The sequence below is a fragment of the Uncinocarpus reesii genome, genomic scaffold (genome assembly GCF_000003515.1).
Source record: "Uncinocarpus reesii 1704 scaffold_3 genomic scaffold, whole genome shotgun sequence".
In the NCBI taxonomy this organism is placed as follows: domain Eukaryota; kingdom Fungi; phylum Ascomycota; class Eurotiomycetes; order Onygenales; family Onygenaceae; genus Uncinocarpus; species Uncinocarpus reesii.
In genome coordinates this window covers 2,249,728-2,274,675 of record NW_003052498.1, presented here as the reverse complement: position 1 = coordinate 2,274,675, position 24,948 = coordinate 2,249,728, and the positions used below count along the sequence as shown (strand labels likewise).

Sequence of the window (24,948 nt, the reverse complement as noted above, 5' to 3'; positions counted from 1 at the left end):
AGATGGAAACTGCCAGATTTGCCGCATCCAGATGCCCGAACTTCGATATATCAACAAGGGAATTGGGCCTTCCGTCCGCACTTTGAATGACATACCTCATCACAAAAAGTACGAGATACTTGTCTTTCTCTGCAACAATGGCACCACGAAGGTCGGCCCGTATCAGCACTGCATTGCAGAAATCAACAGACAAAAGCACCGAACAGGATCGGGTAACGAGCAAGGCTCTCAGCAGCCGAAGCCGGGAAAACCGAGTCGCCAAACCCACCGCTTCAAAGAAAGCTACTACATCAACCGTCAACAAAACCTCGCGGGCGGGGAAGAAATCAGCCGAAGACCGGCCTTCGAAGACCACTCAAGCTCCCATCCCCATTGCTCCGTCCACTCCAAATAAAAGCACCCGCAGATCGAACCAGCATGAAACTCCCGCGTTTCCATCCACTCCTCCACCACCATTGCCAGATTTCAAGCGCGGTGCAGCCATCTCCGCACCTCCAGACCTCAATCGACCAGTCGATCCGCATCGCACAAACGCAACCCTCGTCACCCCCCACGGAACACACTTAACCGCCTATCCACGCACGCTCGAGGAGGCATCCCCGTCGAAAACAGGTCTACCGCGTCCTACGGCAACCACGGGGAATATCCTCGAGCACGGTCTCTCGCACCTTTTGAGAGTCGGCCCCAGATTGAGTGCTGTGATTGAGAAATACCCATCCCCGCCCTTTTCAGCATCTGATCTGGCAGAGGAAGTCGACCCGTTCCAGGCGCTCTCGAGTGGGATTATCGGGCAGCAGGTTTCAGGTGCAGCGGCCAAATCGATCAAGAAGAAGTTTGTGGCTCTGTTCAAAAAGGGATCGGCTGCGGGTGATAGTATCGGTTCTACTGGCGAAAGCGAGAAGAATGACTATGACTACGGTACAAATACGCAAAAGAGTATCAATGAGACTGGAGACGTCAATGATGGTGACAACGTATCTATGGGTTTTCCGACTCCCGAGGAAGTTGTGAAATGTGACCTCGCAACTCTCCGCACAGCAGGCCTATCGCAGCGGAAAGCAGAATATATCCATGGCCTAGCGGAGAAGTTTGTCAGTGGGGAACTGAGTGCGCGCATGCTGCTAACTGCGAGCGATGACGAGGTTCTTGAGAAGCTGATCGCGGTACGTGGACTGGGTAAGTGGTCGGTAGAAATGTTTTCTGTTTTTGGGCTCAAGAGGCTGGATGTATTTTCCACAGGAGACCTGGGAGTGCAGTAAGTTACATCTTCCATTCTCTACTTCCATGCGTCCCAATATATCCTTCGTCTCCGTAACGCCAATGTGCTGAATGTATACCGTGTAGGCGAGGTATGGCTGCCTATGTTGGCCGCGACATTGCGAAGCTAAAAGCCAAGGGAGGCGGTAAGTTCAAATATATGAGTGAAAAGGAGATGCTGGAGATCGCGGCCCCTTTTGCTCCATACAGAAGTCTATTTATGTGGTATATGTGGAGGTGGGAAGATGTTGATTTGACAGTTTTGCAGAATTAGAGAGCATATATTCGAGCAAAGGATCTTTGCTGCTTATATAGAGCTGGGTACCGACTTCCCTGAAGATGCTAGAAGGGGAGTCAATTTGCAGCTGGCTGCTTCTGCATGTATCACAGCTCACCAGATGCTCCGGCGCCATTGAATGGAGTGCTGGCCTAATTACTATCTTAATTTTGGTTTCCTTTCCAGTCTTTTTCAGCGCCTTGATTTGGTGCTAGGACTTTGTGCCTTGAAATTTTATTTTTTTTTCCAGTTCCTTATCACTCACTTTAGCATCCTTTTTTCCGTCTCTTGCTTCTATCCATCAGAAGCAAGAGGCGTTCTGGGATCCAGGGCATCGACAGATGTCTTATCTCGAACCTCTCAGAAAGTCGCTAATTATGATTTCTATCATGATACCTTTCTCACATACTTCGGGATTTTCGCTTACCTGCCATAGATCACTTTCCTAAACCCTACAACGGCAACCTCCTCGCTGTAGAGCTTCATAGGTATGCTCTCTATATACACAGGTTGGGACTTGATAGTACGATGCCAGCCATGAAGCTGCTTGCATCACTGCCGCAATTGATTCTCCTTTGGTCGTATATTATCTATCAAGAGCATTTCAAGAAACATTTCCGCTTCGTGAGAGAGTTGAGCCTCATTGGATTTAGGTGGGGGATACCCAAGGCTGATACCCTGCCATCAGGCATGACTATCTCACCATTGCCGCATTCGTCCCTCCGCCATCCCCTCTCCAAAGCCCTCAAACCTCCTCTCTCAAGTTCCTCAACCATCCGGCCCCCCCCGTCGCGTTCTGATCTGGTGCATCCTTACCCTGATGAAAACAATTTAGGGCTTACTGATTCGCAAAAGGCCTTGCTAATCTCTGTTTCATCTGACCGTATTCTTTCCCGCCTCCTGACTATCGTCGGGAGGTGAAGCTGGAGCATATGTTACCTTGCGAATCTTTCCCTGGATGGTCTTCAATCTTTCAACTCAGCCACAATGCCTGGCAGAAACTACGTCGGTCCCCCATCTCACAGGCAAAGCAATTGAAGTCGCCGATTTGGGTTTCGTGGAACGCACAGGAGGTCACAGCTCTCAGCCGGAATCAGATGGAAATGGGTGAGGTCCAATGTCACAACAATCCATGCCAGTCGATCAAAATGCGGGTGGAGCTTCCTTTTTTTGGCCCTCGGGCCAAGATCTATTAATGAGCTTTCCCCAAGTGCACTCCCGTGGGGGTTGGAATAGGACTTCTCCAAGCTAGGAGACGAGGGATGTGGCATGTAAGATGGGATATTTCACGAAGTCGGCTTCTACGGATGATCGATTCGATTATGCCTTACCCGATACAGATAGGCTATCTACGGAGTATTCCGTGTGAGAAGAAACCCCTGGAACCAGAGGAATAAATATATCCCAAGGCGGCAAGGCCTCATTAATGCACACAACATATCGTAAAGGCTGACCGATGGCCCAATCGGCAACACCGTACAGTCCAAGCCATCTAGAGTGGGTGGCACTTGGGAAGATAGAGCCTGGGCCTTTTCAGTCTGTTGGATCAACAGCGAATCCAGTCATGCAGAACTTCCTCATGCATGGAGGGTTCAAGGGTACCTTGACGTAACCAGGGGCGGCATGATCTGTGCTCAACATTGACGGGAGAGCTTCGTGTATCTTGCATTTGCACAGGTTTCCTGAAGCATCCACCCATCAGAGCTGTGAAAAAGGTGAAAAGTCGTGGCAAACTACTTCTTGAAATGGACGGGCACAGAGTCCGTGAGTCTATGTCGGCGTTTCTTTCTTTCTTTCCCTTTTTTCTTTTTTTTTTTGGCAAATACTCAAATCCTTCTCTCCTAGGTCACCGACTTTTCCCACTCCATCTGCGCCGTGTGCACCATCAAGAGGTCCCCATCGTCCCGCTCCTGCGACATTAACTGTCAAATTGAATATCCCGTTTTGCGGCTCATTCGGCTTAATCGGTTACCTGTCAGCGAGGATATCGAACGGAACAAGCGTTCAGAATAGCTAAGTCGCAGAAGCAATTTTTCGAACCTAGAGAGCTTGAAGCAATGTAAAAGAAGACAGTCTTCTGCTTAGTTGTGCTTCGTGCAAAGCAACCCAACAAATACGCGCAATACAATTGTAGGTATGGCAGCACGACGAGCAGTGTTGTAAACGTATATGTTTCTGATGTAATGTGTAACTAATCAGGGAACTCTTGTCATTGACAGGAAACACTCAATAAGAACAACATGCCATCAGATTAACACAAAACAGAACATCGACTGGTAGTTTTCTCAGTTCCCCAGCCCTCATTCCAGCCGCAAGTATGTCCCTATAGCACTTGTGGGTAGCGATTACGGAAATCAGCACCACAAAAATCGTTTCTCGAAGTTTCGCCAGAAGTCGCCCAGCTCCGTATGCGATATTTTGGCTGCCGGACTCTGTAACATGCGGGTGTAAAGATACCGCTCGACGCTGCAAAGGTCTCCGGCTTGTATAATAGGAGTAATTATTTGACGATTGCTTCCATCACGTTCTGGGGCTCGTTGGCTGCGTTCTGCGAGCACTGTCTGCGAGCACTTTCTGCGAGCACTTCCTGCTGCAAGACGGTGCCTTGGTTTTGTTTCCCGCTAAGCAAATATCATCATCATCCCGCGGATGTAGATGCTGGACTGCACCAGTTTCGATGCCCACATCTTCATTGAATCCGGCTTGCGAAATCTCTCGCCCATCGTCAGTCAACTCGAGTATACAGTGGCGGGGGCGCACATAAGCCGTGTTGTCAGAGATTTGAAACTCATCATTTCCTAATCATATCAGAGTCTTTTTCATGCGTTCAAGAAAGCTGGAAGGGGGGGGGGGTCTCCTCCCCCCACGTCATCCGGTTTATTGGCCGTTTGATATTCGTTTCAATGCCAACATTATGCGTTTACCGCTCCTTTGCTGTCCCACGTCCAAGACGGGCGGCCCCCCTCTTCAAAAGTCCAGTAATCTTCCCGCTGGTCAAGCGGTTTAAACCGGAGTCAACGGCGGTTTCAAAAGGCGGGTATTGAACTGGATGTTTGAAATCCATACTTTTGACATGTTCGAAAATGTTTTGACGTCCTTTTGTCGGGCTCTTTCGTCCATGCTCAACTCCGTTTTCTATCTCGACATCATGAACTCATTGCTATGTTAATAGCTAGGATACCGAGGTTTTGGGGCAGAGCTTCAGTCGCCGCTGGCGAACTCGGGTACGAAAGGGCGCACTTGTCCTGCGATTGGGATAAGGTGGTCGGATAGCAAGGCAGCATCGAAACAGATGATCATGACCACCAAAAGCAGATGATGTTGTGACAGCAGGAATCCGTCGCTGTCAGAGTGGTTGATTGCATGAAGCGGGATGGAGATTCAGGGGAGAGGTTGAAGAGCATGTGGAGGAAGACGCATGGGAGTCAATATTCCCTGATCCCTGCGAAGCGGCAATCATTGCATTGACATTTATTCCTTGTCGATGGACTCCGTTTTGCCAAACAAACATGGGGTTAATCCATGCCAGACACGCCTGGCAATGATTTGGCTTGAAGACAGAGCACGATATTCGACTTGTGTGAGTATGGACTGGGGGGGAAATGCAAGCAATAGAATAGAGCGGTGAGGCAAATTTATGTCTGATATCCGTCCTTCAGCCGACATTTGCAGCACTCTCGAGCAAGCTGATTCTACAAGCCCTTGGCGTTGGACTCGAACCAGGGGGAATGTTCGATTTGCAAGGTTCACGATGCCGCTTCTCTGGGCAGCCAGGACAAACCAGATCACAATACTCGAGGCACAGGGTTCTCCGGGCTCTCGCTTCCCTTTATTTGAAGAAAATGCCCAGCCATCTTATGTCCGTGAGCCGCAGCGGGATCGCTCTCACAATTCGAGATTTCTGGGCATGCGACCTCCAAGAACTCGAAATGCAGCCCAAGCAAAATGGATCTGCTCGAGCTGAACTTTGTCTCGAAGAGCTGTTGTGGCCAGCAAAATTCTCTTTGAATTCCTCTCCAGTTGCCTTTGAGCAGAATATCGTAAGTTCATTAGGTAACAGATACCACGGCCCATGACAGGAGGATAAGTTAGTTATTGAACAGCTTCATCGCTCCCGATGTGGAGATCAGGATGACCAGATGACCGACCTCTCACAAGGCACAGCGAACTGAGGAACAAACGGCTACAAGGCTTTATTTCGGAAGAGCTTTGTCGCTCTTTTCCGTTGTTCTAATAATAATAAGCACTGGCGGTCGTGTCCGCGATGGAGCAGGGAGCTGCTTGGAACTCCCGTATTGAGGCAATCATCGAGAAGCGTGCTGGAGAATTGTGGGACTAAACGAGTTCGCCATCGGAGGAAAAAAAACAGACGGAACCCAAGAAAGATTGAAGCACTGATGGGATGCTTTGACCTCGCCGTCGAAATCTGAATACCAAGCCTGTCACTGCCAGGCTGTCAGCACTAAAGCTCGTGGGAGGCGATTCACTCGTGGTTTGGCTCTTCGGATTTGTTAAAAATTTTTACGATGGACACGATAACCGTCTTTAATTAGTTATAGATGGAGTCCACTTTTTCCTGATCCTCAAGGATTTGCTGCTGCGCTCTCGCTGTGCTGTCACAGGCTTTTCGCCATCTCGCCATCGAAAATTTTCGCCCAACCTCTCTTGGACCTGGGCCGGAACCCAGCTGGCTGCATGACTTCGCATTGCAGCCGTTGCCTCTGGATTGTTTGTACAGGACATAGTTACATAGTTCGGCCACCCGCCAAAGGGCTGAGCACTTGGCTCGTTCCCCTGATCATTCTGCCTGTCGCTGGCCGCGTTCAGCCTTTCCCCCGATTCCAAGGCAGCTGCTTTGCGATTTTTCACCGGTGGCCTTGTGGCATGACCAGCTGGTGAACCCCGATGGAGGGGGCTAAAAAAAATGGTCAGATTCAGCAGCAGAACACGCCTGCCTGCAACTTTAATCGAGATCCCTGGCCGGATGGAAGAGCGACAAGGTCTTCCCATAGATGGTCCAACGGATTGATGTTGGCCGGCCCTTGAGGGGGAGATTGATTCCCATGGCAACTATGGAAGGAAAGTCGTGATAATCACGCCCTAGATGTATGAACATGTAGAGTGCATATTCGACATTTGACAGCCAACATTTTCCAATGATAGGGTATCACCCGGCTTAACCGGGCCAAATTCACACTCAACTGCAGGACTGCCTGCAACGAAGGAGCTGGAGTTTGCGGGGCCTCGATGGAGATGGACGTGGGCCGGTGGCTGCTCTCCCACATGTTGGCTGTTGGGGGCGTGCTGCTTGTTTTGCTAGTGGGCTCACTAAAACAACAACAAGCAAAAGAGGCGCCGGTTAGGACGCCCACCGGACCTCCAAAATGGACGACGAACTTGATCGCAACGGCATTGATGAGTTCAAGAGACGGGAGTCAAGGACTTTCACCACTGCAGAAGTCCTTTGCACGTAGTCTGTACTCCCCCAAGGATAAACGCTGTTTCAGAGCCCCAATAACCTATATCGATTTGATAATGGATTTTCGAACAGACATCGTATGATCAGCAGGATCAATGGGATCTACTCGGAGCCGTTGAATAACTTTTTTTGAATTATGAGTTCTCTTACGAAATAGCTTGATGTAAGAGGGAGAGAGGAAGAACCAGGGGAGATGCGATGAACCGGCCATGCCTGCGTCTGGACAGGGGGGGACAAAAAGGCAGATTCTCTTGTGGATGTGCTGGAGGGAGCCCAGGGATCTGAGATCGATCTTTGCGTCTCGTCTCAGGAACGTCGAATGAATTCATGAGCAACCCAAGAGCGATGGTCCCGAAGCACGGAGTTCTCTCGGGCATGTAACTGTGCAGGACTATATACGTGCTGAAAAAGGGCGAAAAGTTTAATTTACGCCTGATATTATCATCCAAGCAAAGTAGGAGAACCAATAATCATAATTAACTACCCTGGAGATAAACTCCAGCTGGGAGCATTCTTCAGGCGCTTTTTCCTCGGTCCCCCGGAGATGTTGCGCGTGTCTACGGAGAATGTCAGGAGAACTCCCAGCCAAGGGCGACAGAATGACTTCTAGTGAAACATGATTAATTTCGTCAGCGCTGATTATCCTTCCCTCAAAGCTCGGGCCTTGCTTTGCCTGCAAGTGGCGTGACTGACGGGCAAGAGCAAACCTGGGGAGACTTTTCCCTCTCGTTTCTGCACGCCTAAATAATCGCTGTTTATCTCTGCGCGTCTGCCCAGGGGGGGGGGGGGGGTGGTCCAAGGGGAACACGGTTGGACGTGCATGAAAAATATCCGGGGTAAAGAAACGAAGATGCGGAGTGCTGGCGACGGAGCGCGCCTTGTCGGCAGATCAATCGACAAAAACAGAGTTTTTTCTTTTTTGCAACGAGGCGAGCAGCAAGGCAACCGAAAACGGTAACTCAACCTGTCTTCTCATGATGTTTCTCGAGTTCTCATTCTCCTTGGAGCGGGCTTGGGGGCTGACTCCCTCATCTCCAACCGAGACTGTCCTGAAAGAAGAGACGAACTCAATTTCCAAAACCACGAACGAGTCAAGAATCATTAAGACAAGGAATACAGAAATGCCTCCTCCTTTTCGTTTTGGCATCTCATCAGACATCAAGCCCAAGAGTGATCCGGGACGGCGTTTGAGAACGGTTGCATCCGCATGTGCTCGTCCGTTTCTTGGAGATTTTGTTTTGGGCACGGGATGGAAACCGCAATGGAAATCTTCTCCAAGGACAAATCAAAGAGTAAGTAATCATCGTCGGAGTCATCGAAACATTCAATCCTGCGGTTGATCAATGAACTCTCTCCGCGACGATGCCAATGCCAGTGCCAATGCAGATGCGCTGCGCTTCCTTGTCCACCAAGAAGCGCAGGAGCGCACAGGGAGCCAGTCCCAAGAAATCGCCGTCACGTCCAAGAACTCTTGGGAGAAAAGAGCTGGACGGCCAAGTCGCTTGGCCAATCCGCGCCCAGCATCAAAATTCGAGTGCTCCGAGGAAATATTTCATTGGTGGAAAGACCCTTTTTCCCCTTCATTTATGCCACTGCGGGAAGGGAGGTCGCCTTTTGATCTTCCAGAGGCAAAGTATCCGTATTGCTGCGGCAATTTAGACGAGAACCTCCTTCCCCATGTCCGCTGCGAAGGGCAGTCTTGGACATCCCGACTCGGGAGCTGGAACCGGGTGGTCGGTCAGAGTGGGGAGAGCGCCGGAGCCGACGGGGGGGGAGGTGTTTGCTGTGTTTGCTTGCCCCGGTGGCCAGCCCGAACCGAACGGATCGGTCCGACGAAGGAGGGTGCAAAGTCCCACTGTCAGCAGCAGGAGACGCAGTGCAGTAGTTGTGAGGCGGAGTTACGAGCGCTGGAGGTGTGTGAGGTGTTCAGCTTGAATTTTGAAGCTTTTCGCAAGCCATCACTTAGTGGACGATCAGCTCCTTAGCCGTGCCTGTTGCAAATGCTTTTTTTAGCCTGGCGTGCAGAAGTGGAGGCTTACCTAAGACAATACGAGCGAACAGTGCGGATTACATAATAAGTGGCTTCTATTCTTATATGCGGAGCTCCCATTGGCTGTTGGCGTATTGATGTTTGCATGGATTGCTCTTGTCGAGCCACAGCTGACCAGCCAAACTGCTCGAGTTGCTCGTGAAGCAGACATCCATTCTTCCAGCAACGACTGGCCGGCGATGATGGAGACTACGCCCTGCTAGCTGAGCGTGTTTGACTCGAAGCTAACTGCTCAGAGGGCTGTTCCGGCTGGAGCTCTGCACATCGTTTCCCCATACGGTCAAAGTCGTTATCACGAGAAGAAAAAGACCGAATGGCACGGGCTCTGCGGAGGAAGCTGTGGTTCAACACATGGCGTTTCGCTCTCCATGCTGCCAGGGTCGATCCGTCGTGTTATGTGTGGCGAGCATGGGTGCTGACTCAATAGCTTGACATCACGAATTCACGAAGACTCCAGCAGAGCCAATACGAGTTACGTCAACGCTTGCCTGCGAGTTGTTACTGGGTGCACTGGTTGCTCCTGTTGCGCAGAGCCCGTTTGCGGTTGATAATAACGTTGTATTCGTGTCAGTGGCTCCCGAATTGCTGCTGAGGCTCTCATTCGACGCTGAAATGACACGTTCATTGATTCATCTCAGATCAAGCCTTGGGTTCTGCTGGGGCCCTTGTTTTGCCGCTAACGAGCTAATCCTCTACCCCACGGTTTTTCCACTGCGTTTCTCTCTTTTCCTCTTTGCCTCTTCACTTGCTCTCTCTGTGCGGGTGTGTGGGCGAGCAGGGGACTGGGGAGTCTGGTCCTGCCTGAGAGTCCTGATGATAAACCCCCCCTGGCACCCGACTGCGGGCCCTTCACCATCAACATCCTAGCTCTGCCACCCTCGATCTCCCCCTGCTAATACGCGAGGGGGAAGGAAAAGCACAAAAGTTTAAACCGAGATAATACCACAGGTTGAAATGAAACGGTGAATCAAATTGAAACTTCAGCAAAAAAGAGCTTGCAGCGATACCCAATTATCCCCGCCTATAGAAAGTCCCCCTTTCTAGAAAGCCGTCGATCCCCTAAGCCCCGTTAACAGCCTTGGGTACCTTTCTGTTTTTTGCTTTTGCCATTCGAGATCGCCAAGTGCGGTTCCAAGATACACCAAGGCACGTTTTTGTGGTGTGGGTTCAGGCAGCTTCCCATCTTGTGTCTCACTCGAGTTGCATGATCCCTTGACACGAAGAACGAAATGTGCCAATGTTCTAGTTCCTTCTTGATTTCTTGTCTTTTCGTTTACTTTCGTCAAGCGGCGGGAAGATGGCAATGCACGAAGCTCGAACACGACGATTTGTGTTTTTTCTTTCCCTTCCCATAGAGCCCACTGTTTCAATTAGTACGGGAAAAAATGGTCGGGGATCAGGGGGGCTTGAACAGTATAGCCCTGCAAGGGCATAACTTCGCCTGCCAGGCGGGTACCGGTGGCTTCATCCTGACTACGGAGTACTTTGATATCCTTTCCGCGATGGCGAATGTAGATAAATGAGCCCTTCTGCCCCGTCTCAGCTGATAGCTTCTTGGAGGAAGACTTTTTTAACTCACAGTCATCTTCTCTTTCAAGCTCAAGCTGATTGAAAAGTGAAAGAGTCCAGAGGGGAGCAGAAAACCAAAAAAGAAAAAAAGCAGGGAAAAGGATCTCGACAGGATGAAGTACGTTTCGGCTCTCATCACGGCCTACTCTGCGCTCGCGAGCGCCGGTAGCGTGTTGCCCGGTAAATTCGCGAAGGGTATACCCAAGGGTGAAGATGGCAGAGGAGCTGTGCTCTCCGGTAAGCACAGACTGTCCTTTTTCTCTTTGAATGACTGGCTTTTTGGCTAACATGTTCTTGCGCCATCAGGTGGTACCAACCACGAGCTCGATCTACAGAATCCCCACACCCTCGGTGCTTCGACAGACACTGACAGTGGCCTGGTCCCGAATATAAAATGGAGTTTCTCCCTCTCCAGGATGAAGATCTTCCACGGTGGTTGGGTGCGTGAGCAGGCGATTACAGATTTGCCAACCAGCCACGACATTGCTGGTGCTCAGGTGCACATGGAAAAGGGAGCAATTCGACAAATGCATTGGCACCGAGTTGTATGTTTTCCTTCCCTGCAGGATTGGAATCTTTGAACGTTGGGACTCAAGATACTATAACAGGCTGAATGGGGTTACGTCTACGCCGGCCGAATTTTGGTCTCCGCTGTCAACGAGAACGGACAGTTCGAGTTGTCCTACTTGGACGTTGGAGACATCTACTACTTCCCTAAGGGAACTGCCCACTCTCTTCAGGGTAAGTTTCGCCTGATCAGCAGATCACTGGCGTTATAACTTGCTCACAATTGGAAATCTAGGTCTGGAGGATGAGAACGAAGTCCTGCTGTGCTTCGATGATGGTGACTTCCAGCGTGTTGGGTATGTGGTCTTTTTCTTCCCTTGGCGGTTATCGCCTCTAACATCCATTCTAGAACCACCTTCCAGATCAACGACTGGATCACGCATACGCCCAAGAGTGTCCTGGCCAAGAACTTCAATATGCCAGCATCAACCTTTGACACCTCATTCAAACCCGAACCCGCCATTGTCAACTCAACAATCAGCACGAGGAACGTCACAAGCCCCTACGGACAGTTGACGGGCAACAGCTCCTTTGTCTTCTACCAGAGGCAGCAGCCACCAGTGGAAGTCCCCGGACGTGGCGGTACCATGCAAATTGTCGATTCCCGCAACTTCCCCATCTCCAAGACTATGGCATCCAACATCATCACTCTCAAGCCAGGTGGTCTCCGTGAACTCCACTGGCACCCTGCTGTAAGATGGAACTTTTGTTTTTGGGTAATGGGTTAATTGTTCTTGCTAACGATTCTTAACCAATATCCAGGGTGAAGAATGGGTCTACTTCCACCGTGGCCATGGACGTGCTACCGTTTACATTGGCGCTGGAAACACCCGAACCTTCGACTTTGAGGCTGGTGACACTGGTGTCTTCCCTGACAACTGCGGTATGTTTTAGTTGCCTCTTTCGTGGATTACTATGCTAACATTGGTTGCTTTCAAGGCCACTACGTCGAGAACGTTTCGGAGACCGAAGACCTCCTCTACGTCGAAATCTTCAAGGCTGACCGTATTGCCGACATTTCGCTCGCCCAATGGCTTGCCTTGACCCCAGCCGACATCGCTGCCGCCGCCATCAACGTCCCCATCGAAACCATCGAGCAGATGAAGAAGGAGAAGCCGTTGATCGTTGGTCCCGACAACGTACCTAGCTGAAGTGTGAAAATGGAAGCCTAGGTCCCCGGCCTCCTTTTTTCCTATCTTGATGCACCTCCCCATTACTTACCATTATTTTGGTGTTCCTAATTACTAGACTACGCTTGCCGTTCCCCCTTTCTTCCAAAACACCGAACATGCTTGTGCCTGTATATATATAACCATCGAGCACTATCACCCCGCAGACCCCTCCCTGTACCCTCAACATGCTCGTCCAAATTTCTTCTTCTCAAGGGGTGTGCTAGAATTTTTTTGACAAGAGCGTATCTTTTTTTCCATTTCTCCTTGGTGCTTTTTGCAATTGAACAAGATTGGTTCTTCCCATGCTATCTTTTCTGGATTACAGTCGGCATGCACTCATCATGCCGACGCGCGAAACAGGGTTGACTTTGTTGGATATAGAAATTGAACAGATGAAACCTCTTTTTGAACCAAACAACATTTGGCTGTCCCTTCATCAATCCATTACCTCATATCGGACTTATACGAGCTTGAATCCCATGATGCGGAGGAAGCAGAGGGCAGAACATGGATTCCTTGCGGGTTCGAGATTTCTGTTACGAGCTAACTAATAATTATTCAGGGCCCCTGGGTGCAAAAATGACAGGGGAAGTCGATCGCCCAGGGACCAAAACAACACACGCCAACGCCAACTCCCCAAGCAAGCCGCCGAGCCTAGGTTAAGGCCCACGTTTCATCCTTTTTACCTAAGTCACTTGTTTTTTTATCTCCCAGGGTGGTCGAAAGAACAGGAAGAAAATCATCTCATGTGAGCTGTCCTGGGTTTCGCCCTAAACAGCCAAACGGAACACAAAAGCTTCTTCTTTTGCAGGAATGATATTCGGCGTTCTTTGCTTTTCTTGTTTGACACGGGACGGGATTTACGTACTCCAGATGGGGTTGTATGTAACCCTTCTTCCGTTTCTGCTTCTCCCTTCTTCATTTTCGGATTTCTCTTGGAAGGTTTCATTACGGGAATTTTGAACTAATTATTTGACTTTGCATAATTGTCGCGACCCGAATGGGATATTCTTGGAATTTGCTCTCCTGCAGGGGCAGTTTGGAGAACTTTGGGACGTTTTTGAATGCGAAGACCGCAAATCGCAGTGACGTCTCCCCCCTCCATCTCCTTCCCGTCGTCGATCGAGTCCAGGGCGTTATTATTCTCTGGGGCGTTGGTTAGCGGCTTTTTCCCCAAGGTGCCATTGCAGGAATATTGTCTGAAGTGCCTCTGGGGGTTTAAATGATTTGCTTTCTGAGGACTTGCATTTACTGCTCTTTTCCGCGGAATGTAATCGCAAATGCACAATTCACAATCTCCAGAGAGAGCAGAAGGCATTGAAAATTGGCTGAAAATGGGAGATTTGTTTCTAATATAACAAATTCTTTCACTGGTGGAACCTCTAAGTCACAATATCTGTACAAGAATGTTTTTTTTTGTTCTGCTGCGTGTGCATCTTCACTTCCCTCAAGGTGTCCATTCCATTCATTGGCGTTGTCGTTGGGGATCCTGACCCTCAGCCCTACTCCCCATGTAGCCTCTTATCGCTTGATAACCAAAGAGTCCAGGTCTTCACGTTCCTGGCGCTCGCGCTCGATTTCCTCAATCAGGGGTCGGAGGTAGCGGATGTCCTGCATTGTCCAAATTAGGAACCACATGACCAGGTGCTGCTTTGGGAAAGCGGGCTCACCTCTTGCGGCTTGGTTTGCTCGGCCACCGGCAGAATCTGCTGCTGCAATGAAAGCTGTTCACAACCAACATCACACATCATCATCCATTAGCCCATCCATTTTCTTTCAGGCTATTGTGTTTTCACCCTGGGAAGAGAAACCCACCTGGACCGCGCGGCGGATGCGGTAGATACGGTCGTACGCCTCCTTGGGAGGAAGTCGCTTGAGAGCTTGCTGGACGACATCGCTTTCTTCGGGGATCAAGTCATCGTATCTGTTGGAGTGCAAAGATGCGTCAGGATCCATGTCCGATTTCGATTACACCACACAATCTGGTCCACATTGACCCATCGCATTGCCCTCTTCTTTCCCCCCCATCGGCCTGCCTTGTTTCCGGAAAAGCACGAACCTGAGTCCCATCTGCCTATATCCGGCCGCATTGGCGTACCATTGGGCCACGGGCATCATCATCCGCTTGACCCACGGAACCTCGAACGTCCGGCTGACGATGCTGGCGAGCGACATGGCTGCGACGGAGGGCGGTCGTGTAATTATGTCGGACGGAAGACGGCAAAATCGCTTCTTACTCCCCAATTGCTGGGTGGGTTGAGAGTCACGCTGGCGGGCTGACAATTGGGAGCGCGGTGATTTGACTGGTGGTGATGGTTGATGATGATGTTGTGCAAAATCGACCAGGACGCTCGGGCCACATCGGCCTCACTGGAACCCAGATCTCGTGACTGTGAGGAGAGTTCCGAGGAGGGAAAGATGGTTTCCCTGCTTGCAACTCCGTTCCTCTCCTCATCTCCTCTTCTTCTCCTGCTCCTCTCGCCTGGCTGTGCTCTCTGCATCCTCTGTTCTTACATAGTGAAGTCGCCCCTTCACCATCATCGTCGACCAGATCCTGTTGATTTTTTTGTTTCAGTTTCCATCCATTCCTTGGCTTACTTCATCTAACAATTTGGTTTCCTGCATGAGCATGAAAAGTGCAGATATCTAGCCTCCTCTGCTCCGTGTTGGAGCTGCGAGGGTTACCCGACCCCGCAGGACCACTGCTCAACAAACTACACGAATAACCCTCTCCACACTTAGTCTAGGACATATAATCAGTGGAACGCGGAATTCGCGCACTTCGAAACAAAAGTATCTGTGCGACGCCGTTTGACCTCGAGGTCTTGAGCTGGGAGGCCCGACCTTCTCCGCGCCGCAACGCTGCATCCATGAGGCGTCACTGAGCTACGAAGAAGTGAGAATCCTGCCAAATCATGTCTCCCGGCTCCACCAACTCGTCTGGGAATCTCGCCGGTACTTCCTCCAAGCAGCAGTTCTCACACCCCTCAGAAAAACATCCCTCCGTTCCAACATTGCACGCCGGTGCAACACCTCCTCCGAACTCCCCGTTGCTGAATAGCATACAAGTATACTCCACGCGCATTCCTCAAGCCTGGGTTACGCCATTTTGCGGAGCAAGCGCTGGGATCGCATCAGGGGTTGTGACCTGTCCGCTGGATGTTATCAAAACCAAGTTACAGGCACAGGGTGGATTTCAGCTTAGACGAAATGGCAAACTGGTGGAAACCGCCATGTTGTACAAGGGGATGCTAGGAACGGGCAGGACCATCTGGAAAGATGAAGGCATTAAGGGATTGTACAGAGGCCTAGGGCCGATGCTTCTGGGTTACTTGCCAACTTGGGCCATCTATTTGACGATATACGACCAGTCGAGGGATTATTTCTGGGAGAAAACAGGTAAGTTCTGGCTATTGGTCCGGGATCCAAGCCGCCTGGCTAATGCTGCACGTCGCAGAAAATTGGTGGTTGGCCCGTGGGTACGCATCACTCTCGGCCGGAGCATGCTCAACCATAGCCACAAATCCCATCTGGGTGATCAAGACGAGGCTCATGTCCCAAAGTTTCACACCGTCGACAAATGGGTATAACGCACCTTGGTATTATAAAAATGCACTAGATGCGGCTCGTAAGATGTACGCCAGCGAGGGACTAGGTGCATTTTATTCTGGCCTTACTCCTGCCCTGCTTGGCCTGTCCCATGTTGCCATACAGTTTCCTCTATACGAATATTTCAAAATGGCTTTTACAGGATTTGGCATCGGCGAACACCCGGATGAAGGGAACACACACTGGATAGGAATTAGCGCGGCCACGTTTCTCAGCAAAGTCTGTGCCAGTACGGCTACTTATCCCCATGAGGTGTTGCGGACTCGTTTGCAAACGCAGCAAAGAAGCGAGCCCGCTCCATCGCCCGAAGGAATCACGTTCCGCGGTGGCTTAGAACAGCCTCAGGATCATGGCCGCCCGCCAGGTTTAGGAGCCGGTGCATCATCTTCGGATGGTATGCGCAACCGCCCGCGTTACCGTGGCGTGATTCGCACCTGTCAAACCATGCTTCGAGAAGAAGGCTGGCGCGCGTTCTATGCTGGAATCGGAACAAATCTTTTTCGTGCGGTGCCGGCTGCGATGACCACGATGCTGACTTATGAGTATTTAAAGAATATCATACATTACACTCAGCATGAAGGCGACAGAATCTTGGCTGAGAATACGGCGGCAGTTTATTAAACTAGTTAACGACTGAAATCTGGATGAAAAATCTGGAAATGTACAATGGAGAAGGCTTTTTACGACGAATTTCCTTCACTGCTAGCGCTATATTATTTTGTTTTCATTCTAACCACAGATAACCGGCCTCCAGCGATATCAGCGCGCATAGACCACAGGCATCATTGCTATATGTTTTGTAATGTTTTTTCAACCTTGTTCTTTGCAGCCCATGGCCTTTAATGTTTCACTGTGTTAATATTAGTTAGGCTCGATTAGCTTACAAGGATGCGAGTTGAAGAAAAGGAGAGATGTCCCTCTTTACAAGATCGTTCCCATCCTCCGTCCTGCTTTTCCATCATTGCGAGATTCCTGGGCTCATACCCTTCCGCCAGAACATCATGATAGCCGGGAAAAGCCGGTTATGTCCCTTTGCGTTTGAGAAGATTTAGGTAAGGTAATTTCAATGTGACGGCCTTAGGCTCAAGTGGACTTCGGGAACCGGCTTTGAGGCATGTGGAATGAGTGCTTTAAATATATGCGAATACATCCATATGTCTTGTCTCCTAGCTTTGGGCTGGAATAATTATGGTCCACTTCCGTCGGAGTTTCAAAGTTCCGATCCGGCCTCTTCTTTCCGCTTTTGGCAGTCTTGACAGCCTCCCATCACTTTTTCCTCTTTCTGTGGGAAGTAGACACCAGATAGCACTGATATCTATGAGGATTCTTCCAGTATTTAAAGAGAGAATAGATATATTTCAAATCATATGCTACTAGGGGAAAAATAATCACACGTACCTTGCAATATAAATACCTGTTCTTAGGCTGTATTCTACAGTTACGGATCCCGAATCTATTGCGGTAAATGTACTCTTATAAGTACCGGTACAATATATACAAATAGGTCTTTGTCTATTGAAGTTAATTCGCCAAACCAAGTCTACCCCTTACGGACAGCCACCGCTCATATATCCCTAATTTCAACTCAACGCGGAGGTACCTCACCCACGCGCGCATAAACTGCCAAAAGTTCGGTGGCCAAAAGATGCTGCCATGTTGGCGAATGGATTCCATTTGCTCTTCGAAAACGCTGCATGTAGCATATCGAGCGAGGATAAGGAAAGCGCGCAGTGGACCGTGACGCGTGTGCAAATTTTCATCGAGGGAGCGAGCTGATGAAAAATATCAGTATGCCGTATAAAACGAGGAAAAAATAACTGAGAACCCCGGAAAAGGGATAGGCTTACTGAGATCGTTTGTCTTGAGAATCAAGAGAATAATTCGGGGTACTTGACCCAGCAAGCTGACCAGCTCTTGAAGCATTCCGTCACCCATCGCGTCAGAAATAACCTCCTTTTCTTCGGAGGACCTTGAAGAGGCGATTGCATTATTTGCCACGACGGTGTAGTCTCTGCCCGTAATAGCGCTGGCGAAAAGCGGGAACTGCTCGTCCGTTATTCCCGCCACTTCATGTGCGTATTTTCGCATTCCCTCCTCGTCTGCGTCTACGATCGAAAGCCACAGTTTGGCGTAGGATCTTCGAACTTCCCGAGATATGTCGCGGTAGAGACCGTGGTCGTAGAGAATGATATCGAAGTTGGGCTTACGCCGCGAGTTATTTTTGCGGATGGCAATGTTTCCCCCATGCGGATCGCAGTGCAACGGGGCACCGTCACCAAAGATCATTTCGTTGAATATGTGAGCCAAAGCGGCCGAAACTTCATCTCTATCGATTTTATTGGAGTCTAGATATTCGAGATCATCGGGTCGATGGCCGGAGATGAAGTCCATGACAAGAATTCGCTGCTTTGCCCACATAACTACATAATCATTCGTTAGCTTGATGGGGCGTCAGACAAGGTTCGGGTTGGCCGAAATACCTTCTGGGATGACCAAGGGTGCCTTTGTTCTCGTCCGAAAATACTCCCTTGCTCTCCTTGCATTTTCAGCTTCCATCCCGAAAATCTAACTCTTGCGGCAACGACATATCCATTTCACTCGACAACCACTCAAGGTCATATTCCGGGAAGAACCTCTTCAACATTGAGAATGTGAACCTTGTCAGTGCCAGGTCCAGCGGCACCCATTCCGCCAACGCAGGATGTTGAACCTTGACAGCGACCTTTTGTCCAGAGTCTTTGAGCACCGCAACATGCACTTGCGCCAACGACGCGGCACCAATTGGATCCCTTTCAAAACTGGAAAAGAGCTCGTCTATCCTATGCCCAGTATCTTTGACAAACATCTCCTCGACGGATTCGAACGACGAAACGGGACATTTATCTTGCAAAGGGATGAATGTCGTTGTCCACTCCAGCGGCAATAAATAGCCCATGCTACTCAAATGTTGTCCAAGCTTTATAAAAATGGAACCGTTTTTTTCTAAAACGCGTAATGTTCGCTCCGCACATCGTTTATGACAGGCTTTTAGGATCTCCGTTTTCTCTTCCTCCGAGCCTGGATCTTGGTTGAGGGCTATTCGATAACTATAGCACAAACGATGTTAGTCTCTAGCACACAATGAACTCCGCGTATCAGAAGCAGTGGATCAAATCGAAACCCCGCAGGATCACACGGAGAATCTGAACGGGAACAAAAAGGGGCCCGATCGCCGACTCACTCATTAATACACACCGCCAGCGCGGTAATAACTCTTCCCGTCCTTTCCGCAGCATTATACCCATGCTTTATATCGTCCGAAAACGCAAGTGCCACAGCACCCACCGTCCCTCCCGCCGCGGCATACTTCAGCGCCCGCCGGGGTCTCCTTTTCCCACTACTCCCTAAAGTCGAGGCCTTGGACTTGAACGGAGCGGTCGAGTACTTCTTTGTGAAATCCGCAGATCTAAACTTCTGTCTTTGCAAAAGACATCTTCGACATGTCCACGGGGCCGTCTGTGGTTCGAATAAGGGGGCTCTGGGGGGAACGCGGGCAGCGCCGGGGAAGCCCCGAGTAGGGATCCGGAGCTTCATGCGCGGATTTAGAGAGTAATACGTTCGCGTAGAGGGATGGAAATCAAAGGGATTATGTGAAAAGGCCAAAAAGTCTTGTCCCAAGCCCAACTGCTATTCGAATGCTGCCGAAACTGCTCAAGTGACCGTGTTGGACTTGGGGATGGGAATCGAACGATAAATTATTTTAAGGTTTCCGCCGGCACGGAAAATTCTCGCGCCGACTTGCTTATCTTATCTTACCACGTGATCTTATCAGATTTCAGGCTTGGCAGCTGGGCGCAAAGAATCCAATATCAACATACTCAGAAAGGAATGGATATCAGCCACGGATATAACTGGGTACCTAATAAAGTAAGGAACAATAAGAATTTCAAAAAGTGCAGACTCAGCCCATCCTGGCCAAGAATTTACCTGCCCCAATGCGCCAATGCTATGCTATGCAATGCGATGCGAGTTTTCGAACGAGTTCCAAAGAAACAGCCATCCAAGGGAATCCCAGTAACTAAAATAGATTAACACTCCCTAGGACATACCCCTGTTCACGCCCATTCCGACCCGCCATTCGTCGGTCTCCTTCTCCGCGATTGAAGGATCGACGGTGTCCGAGTCGAAGTGGGAGTCCTGCTCTCCTCCTTTTGTAGTGTCAGCGGCGTGATCTGCTGGGATAGACGATGTGCCAATCGGGGTTTAAGTCCATTCGCCGATCCAACCGGAGTACCCGCGGAAGACCTGCCATCTCGACTTCCCGGCCGCAGTATTAACGAACCGTTTAATCCAGTCGAAGGATGAAGATTCTCCCTGCCTTCAACGTAGAGTTTCGATGCTCCGGTTCGGCTTACTTGCGGTGTGGTCGGCATCGAGTGGCTAGACATCAAAGCCGGGGGCGTAATGGATGAGTTCCTGCGCCTTGTGGACCATCGCTTTTGGCCATTTAACTGGTCGTTCTCTTCACTCAGCTTGACAAGTTGGGAAGCTAACTCCCGCACGAGAACACGAGAGTCCTTTTGCAACTCCCTAATTGCATCTAATAGGCCATACCGGCTTAGGAGACCACATCGTTCGTCACAAGCGTCGCAAATAGTTGATAGGATACGCAATAAATTGACTCTCACAGCTGGTTTAGTATGGTGAAGCTTTTGTCCAATACGCTCGAACATGTCTGGCCTTGCAAGCGTTGCTGCAACGGCTGGGCTCAACCGGAGCAGTTTCTGAAGGGGTTCCAGGAGATTTTCAAATGTATTTGCTTTCGAAATTGTAACGCAGCGGACAATTGCAATTGTGAAAAGGGGCTCGCCATTACGGTTGTCGAGCAAATGCTCCTCGACTTTGGCAGTTTCTTCTTGAAGCCTAGAGCCAAATGGTTAGCTGAAACCGTAAGCCCAAGTGGAAAGAGAAAGACTCCATACCAGCTAAATATTGCATCAAGAGCGGTAACCTGCCAGTATGGATCAGATAATAATGATATATAAAACGCCAAGCCCTTGTTGCGCCAGAGTTCGCGCCGGCCAACTTTGCCAGAATGTGCCATGTCGCAGAGGATCGGTAATGCAAATTCTTTCAGTGGTCGTTCGGTTTTCACGATTTTCTGTAACAGCGGTATTATGCCATTCAGAGCCGCGTCTTCTTGCCTCGACTTGCTTAGGCGGCACATATTATAAATTGTGTTCAAGATTTGGTTAGAAACTTCACGGAAATGGGGGCCTTTCATGGTAGAACGCAGTAGGTCGGTGAGAACATCAATCGCGTTCGAATTTTGGAGTGCCTCAAGAGTCGTCGAGAGCATCGACAGGTTTTTAATGAACTTGAGCATTGTAATTTGAGGTCCAGGTGACATTCGTTTCAGCTCTTTAAGCACTCCTGTGAAGCCGAGTTAGCAGACTCCCAACACTCTTCGAGCGAAGGTATCAGGCTTACTATGTAAGACTGTTCTCTCCGCGACCATTTCCTTGACATGGCTTTCGGCTTGTGAGAATATATGGAAAATATTCGCGATACGGCCTTCGCAAAGTTCAGCTAGTTCCCCTTCCTCCTCGTCTAAGACTCTGCTTAGTACTAGAGATAACGGGTCAAGAACTGAATTCCGGGATAATATACGACAGAAATCGTTTTTCGGCGTGGATCCCTAGCCATTGTTAGCCTCCGTAACGCAAGTCAAACAGGCCTTTTTCGAAACTTACCTGCAATTCAAATACACTCCAGATACCATTGACACCGATTAAGACGAGATCCCGCTCGTCTTCGTAGTCATCCTCCAAGAACTCGACCAAAACATTCAAACCTCCAGCACTGACAAACATCTGGAGGGTCAGAGTCGACGTCTGATACATTTGCTGCACAAACGAAGCTGCCTCAATGCGGATCTCGCGAGGATATTTTTTCGAAGCGAACCGATTGATAATTGGAATTCCTCCTACGAAACAGAGATTCTCTTGAACCTCGTAATCATTAAAGATAATCTTGAGATGGTTAGTCTTCTAAGTGTCATTGCTCAGGTACATAGATGCACTTACAGCATTCACAATTTTTAAGAGGTTAGAAATGACATCCCTTCGACGACATGTATCTAGAATCTCAAGCATGGGTAGCATACCATGAGCGCCAATGATCACGTTTTTGGTTTCGGGCAGATCCGAGAACACGGCGACCTGCATCATCAGCACTTCGTAATTAGGAATTCAATCGCCAAGTTAGGAGCTTACCAATTGCTCAGAGATGTCTGCTAGTACTTCGTCATCCTGCGAGGTCTTCAACGAACTAACAAGGCCTTCAACCTGGTTCCGAAGTCGAGCATATTTGTCTCTCGCGATATTGGCTTCGAGATCCATCTCATCCAAACCCTCTTCGAGTTGCGCAAAAGGGTCGTCTTCATCATCCACATCCCCAAGCCACGAGCTCGTAGATAATTTCGAGTTCAGCATTAGACTACTACGATCAGAGCTGTCGTCACTATCCAATTTGACGAGTGTATCCTCATTGCTCCCAAGTATGTCTGAGAAATCTTCATCAGTTTCATCCTCCGCATATCTTTCGATCCCTATAGATGTTCGTGCTCTTGTGATGGACGGTTTCTTCCTTCTCAGGGGTAATTGGAACACGCTTTTTTCAGGGGAATGAACGACAGTGGTATCAAGAATAGCTGCGCCATTAGATTCTTGTGACTGGCCAGCATTATCATCGGTGTTATGGCCCTATCAATGGGTAAGTTATAACTGAGGACAAAGATGGGACCAATCGCGAGTTTCTCACCGGAGCCACCGCTAGCTTGCTTTCAAGGACCTCGTCGTTCGCGGCGATGAGATCAGAATAATCTTCAACAGAACTTTCCTTGTAGAAAGCAGCCGGTCGAGGGTGAGATGTCGGTTTTGGGGATCCGCGCGAAATGGGAGCTATAATTGCGCTCTTCTTGAACGAGGGCGTAGGAACTTGTCGATGCCTCGTTCGCCTTGGAAGTTTCGGGGGATTTTGGTGTTCCTCAGGCCGCCTTCGTACATATGGACGGATAGTTTGTAATGAATCCGAATCCGAAAAGATAGACCTATCCCTGTTGAGTGCGCTATTATCTGATAAATTATCTGCCCCCAGTTCGGCGATATTCTCCAGTGAAGCGAATGCTTTGAGTTTCTCCGACGACAACATGCCCCCGAAATTATCCTGCGGTTTCAACCGAGGGCATTGAAGAGCACTCGGCGAAACTGCAGAAGCAAAGTCGTCATCCCAATTGTCATCATTATTGTCCGGAGACCTAAACTTATCCGGGACATTTGTGTTTAGGGCAGGGACAGATTCACGGGAGGATGGGTGGCGGGAGTGCGATTGTGTTCTCTGGCTCTGCCCGGGGCTTGCGTACGCAGATCGCATAGGTCGTCGTAGAGTATTTGGATTGGGGGACCGGAGTGCTTCGTTCCATTCCTGGACGCTTTTGACAGCCTCCTCGTATTCCGTAGACTTCGTCGGAACAACAGAGTCAGACCGCTTGGCGTTCATTATCCATGGGTGTCGCAGTAGTTTCCGGGCTGTTACGCGAAGATTTGGATCTTTTTGGAAACATTGCATGAGGAAGTCTTTTACAGCCTGGTCTAATATTAGCAATCCGAACTCGTACCACCGAAAAGAGATGGAGACAAACGGGTGAAGCCCCTTGAGGCAGCGGAGGGTGATCGTCGTTGACGATACGGAATAGTGCTTGCATAGGCTGAAATTTGTAATATGGTGGCTTTCCTTCCAACAGCTCTATTACCGTCGAGCCCAAGCTCCATATATCTGAAGCTGTCGAAGCCCCCGACAACTCAATCACCTCTGGCGCCATCCAGTATGGGGTGCCGACGACGCTCGACTCATGGAGGCCAGTGGTGCGGCTGGCAACACCAAAGTCTGCCAGTTTTACTAACCCTTGTTTCGTGGTAAGGATGTTCGCGCCTTTGATATCTCGATGGATAACGCCTTGTTCGTGGAGGTAGAGTAATCCGGATAGGACTTGTGACATGTAGAGGGAAACGAGGTTTTCGGGAAATCGTCCGAAATTTTTCGAAATCGAATGTAGTGATCCATTTTCGCAGTACCTACCGATACATTAGTAGAAAACCAAGGGAGTTCCAATATCTGGCAAACGTACTCAAGGATGATGTTCAAGGTTTCTGCAGACTTCACGAACCCATGGTACTTGACAATATTCGGATGCTGGTAGCTTTTAGTGTCAATGGTGGTCCCTGAACCATATACCGCTGCGACCTTGCGGGGTAACTCACATCCAAATTCTTGAGGAGATCGATCTCTTGCTACAAAGTTGGGGGTTAGGACTCTCTCCGGTAGACCGGCAGCAGGGCCAATTTCTCACCATAATAACCCGGAGTTCGCTCTTTGGCAAGTCCACAAGTCGGATTTGCTTGACAGCAACGGTCTCTCCGGTGCCCCAATTCAGCGCGCGATATACAGAACCAAATGCACCTTTGCCAAGGCAGTCGCCCAATTGCTGTGAGTATCCATCGTCAGTAAAACGCGGTCTGCTACGTCCCCCCATAACCAAGGTGTAGAACGTACGTAGTCTGTCAGCTCCGAGACATCTTTCGCGGACGACCTGGACCTCTCCTTCTTCGGCGGGCTAGCCCCCGACTTCAGTCGTTGTCTCGAGGGAGTATCGTGTGCGCGCGACGGAGGGCGGATTTCTCCTGGGTCGTCGGATCGGTGGACCATGGTGGGGGGAGGGACAGCTCTCAGCGGGCGAACGGCGGCGGAGACGATGAAAGCGATATCGAGGGATCGGTCTTCATGTCAGATCGGCTCAATCAGGGCAGTCTCTCTCGCGAAACGTCCGAAGAGGGGACGACACGATAAGAGCCGAGTTAGCGACAAGGTTATTGATAAAGTTGGGCTGAAGGCAATTGGAAGCTCAGGGCCAAAAACAAAGGGGTCTCAG

At 49.7% G+C, this 24,948-nt stretch overlaps 8 protein-coding genes across 8 annotated transcripts; 4 read left to right on the top strand and 4 right to left on the bottom strand.

Moving 5' to 3' along the window:
• Window positions 1-137: 137 nt before the first annotated feature.
• On the top strand, window positions 138-1,673 carry UREG_05551 (uncharacterized protein; the record flags this gene model as incomplete). Its single annotated transcript, XM_002584816.1, has 3 exons — window positions 138-1,255; window positions 1,345-1,403; window positions 1,573-1,673. The coding sequence occupies 3 exons, from the start codon at window positions 138-140 to the stop codon at window positions 1,671-1,673; spliced, it is 1,278 nt and encodes a 425-aa protein (XP_002584862.1).
• Window positions 1,674-6,079: 4,406 nt separating this feature from the next.
• Window positions 6,080-6,819, bottom strand: UREG_05550 (uncharacterized protein; the record flags this gene model as incomplete). The annotated part of the gene is made up of 3 exons (XM_002584815.1): window positions 6,080-6,449; window positions 6,497-6,604; window positions 6,716-6,819. The coding sequence occupies 3 exons, from the start codon at window positions 6,817-6,819 to the stop codon at window positions 6,080-6,082; spliced, it is 582 nt and encodes a 193-aa protein (XP_002584861.1).
• A 1,537-nt stretch (window positions 6,820-8,356) lies between these two features.
• Window positions 8,357-8,998, top strand: UREG_05549 (uncharacterized protein; the record flags this gene model as incomplete). The annotated part of the gene is made up of 1 exon (XM_002584814.1): window positions 8,357-8,998. The coding sequence occupies one exon, from the start codon at window positions 8,357-8,359 to the stop codon at window positions 8,996-8,998; it is 642 nt and encodes a 213-aa protein (XP_002584860.1).
• Window positions 8,999-10,745: 1,747 nt separating this feature from the next.
• On the top strand, window positions 10,746-12,350 carry UREG_05548 (uncharacterized protein; the record flags this gene model as incomplete). The annotated part of the gene is made up of 7 exons (XM_002584813.1): window positions 10,746-10,869; window positions 10,939-11,177; window positions 11,241-11,373; window positions 11,435-11,495; window positions 11,549-11,891; window positions 11,962-12,082; window positions 12,139-12,350. 7 exons carry the CDS (start codon window positions 10,746-10,748, stop codon window positions 12,348-12,350), a joined length of 1,233 nt encoding a protein of 410 aa, XP_002584859.1.
• Window positions 12,351-13,892: 1,542 nt separating this feature from the next.
• UREG_05547 (uncharacterized protein) lies at window positions 13,893-14,546 on the bottom strand (the record flags this gene model as incomplete). The annotated part of the gene is made up of 3 exons (XM_002584812.1): window positions 13,893-13,982; window positions 14,187-14,295; window positions 14,431-14,546. The coding sequence occupies 3 exons, from the start codon at window positions 14,544-14,546 to the stop codon at window positions 13,893-13,895; spliced, it is 315 nt and encodes a 104-aa protein (XP_002584858.1).
• A 740-nt stretch (window positions 14,547-15,286) lies between these two features.
• Window positions 15,287-16,601, top strand: UREG_05546 (uncharacterized protein; the record flags this gene model as incomplete). The annotated part of the gene is made up of 2 exons (XM_002584811.1): window positions 15,287-15,770; window positions 15,829-16,601. 2 exons carry the CDS (start codon window positions 15,287-15,289, stop codon window positions 16,599-16,601), a joined length of 1,257 nt encoding a protein of 418 aa, XP_002584857.1.
• Window positions 16,602-17,501: 900 nt separating this feature from the next.
• Window positions 17,502-19,264, bottom strand: UREG_05545 (uncharacterized protein; the record flags this gene model as incomplete). The annotated part of the gene is made up of 5 exons (XM_002584810.1): window positions 17,502-17,752; window positions 17,828-18,400; window positions 18,461-18,507; window positions 18,551-19,066; window positions 19,215-19,264. The coding sequence occupies 5 exons, from the start codon at window positions 19,262-19,264 to the stop codon at window positions 17,502-17,504; spliced, it is 1,437 nt and encodes a 478-aa protein (XP_002584856.1).
• Window positions 19,265-20,074: 810 nt separating this feature from the next.
• Window positions 20,075-24,725, bottom strand: UREG_05544 (uncharacterized protein; the record flags this gene model as incomplete). Its single annotated transcript, XM_002584809.1, has 12 exons — window positions 20,075-20,882; window positions 20,942-21,392; window positions 21,450-21,657; window positions 21,713-21,991; window positions 22,046-22,180; window positions 22,235-22,723; window positions 22,782-23,606; window positions 23,638-24,094; window positions 24,148-24,212; window positions 24,281-24,310; window positions 24,370-24,504; window positions 24,573-24,725. 12 exons carry the CDS (start codon window positions 24,723-24,725, stop codon window positions 20,075-20,077), a joined length of 4,035 nt encoding a protein of 1,344 aa, XP_002584855.1.
• Between the last annotated feature and the right edge of the window lie 223 nt (window positions 24,726-24,948).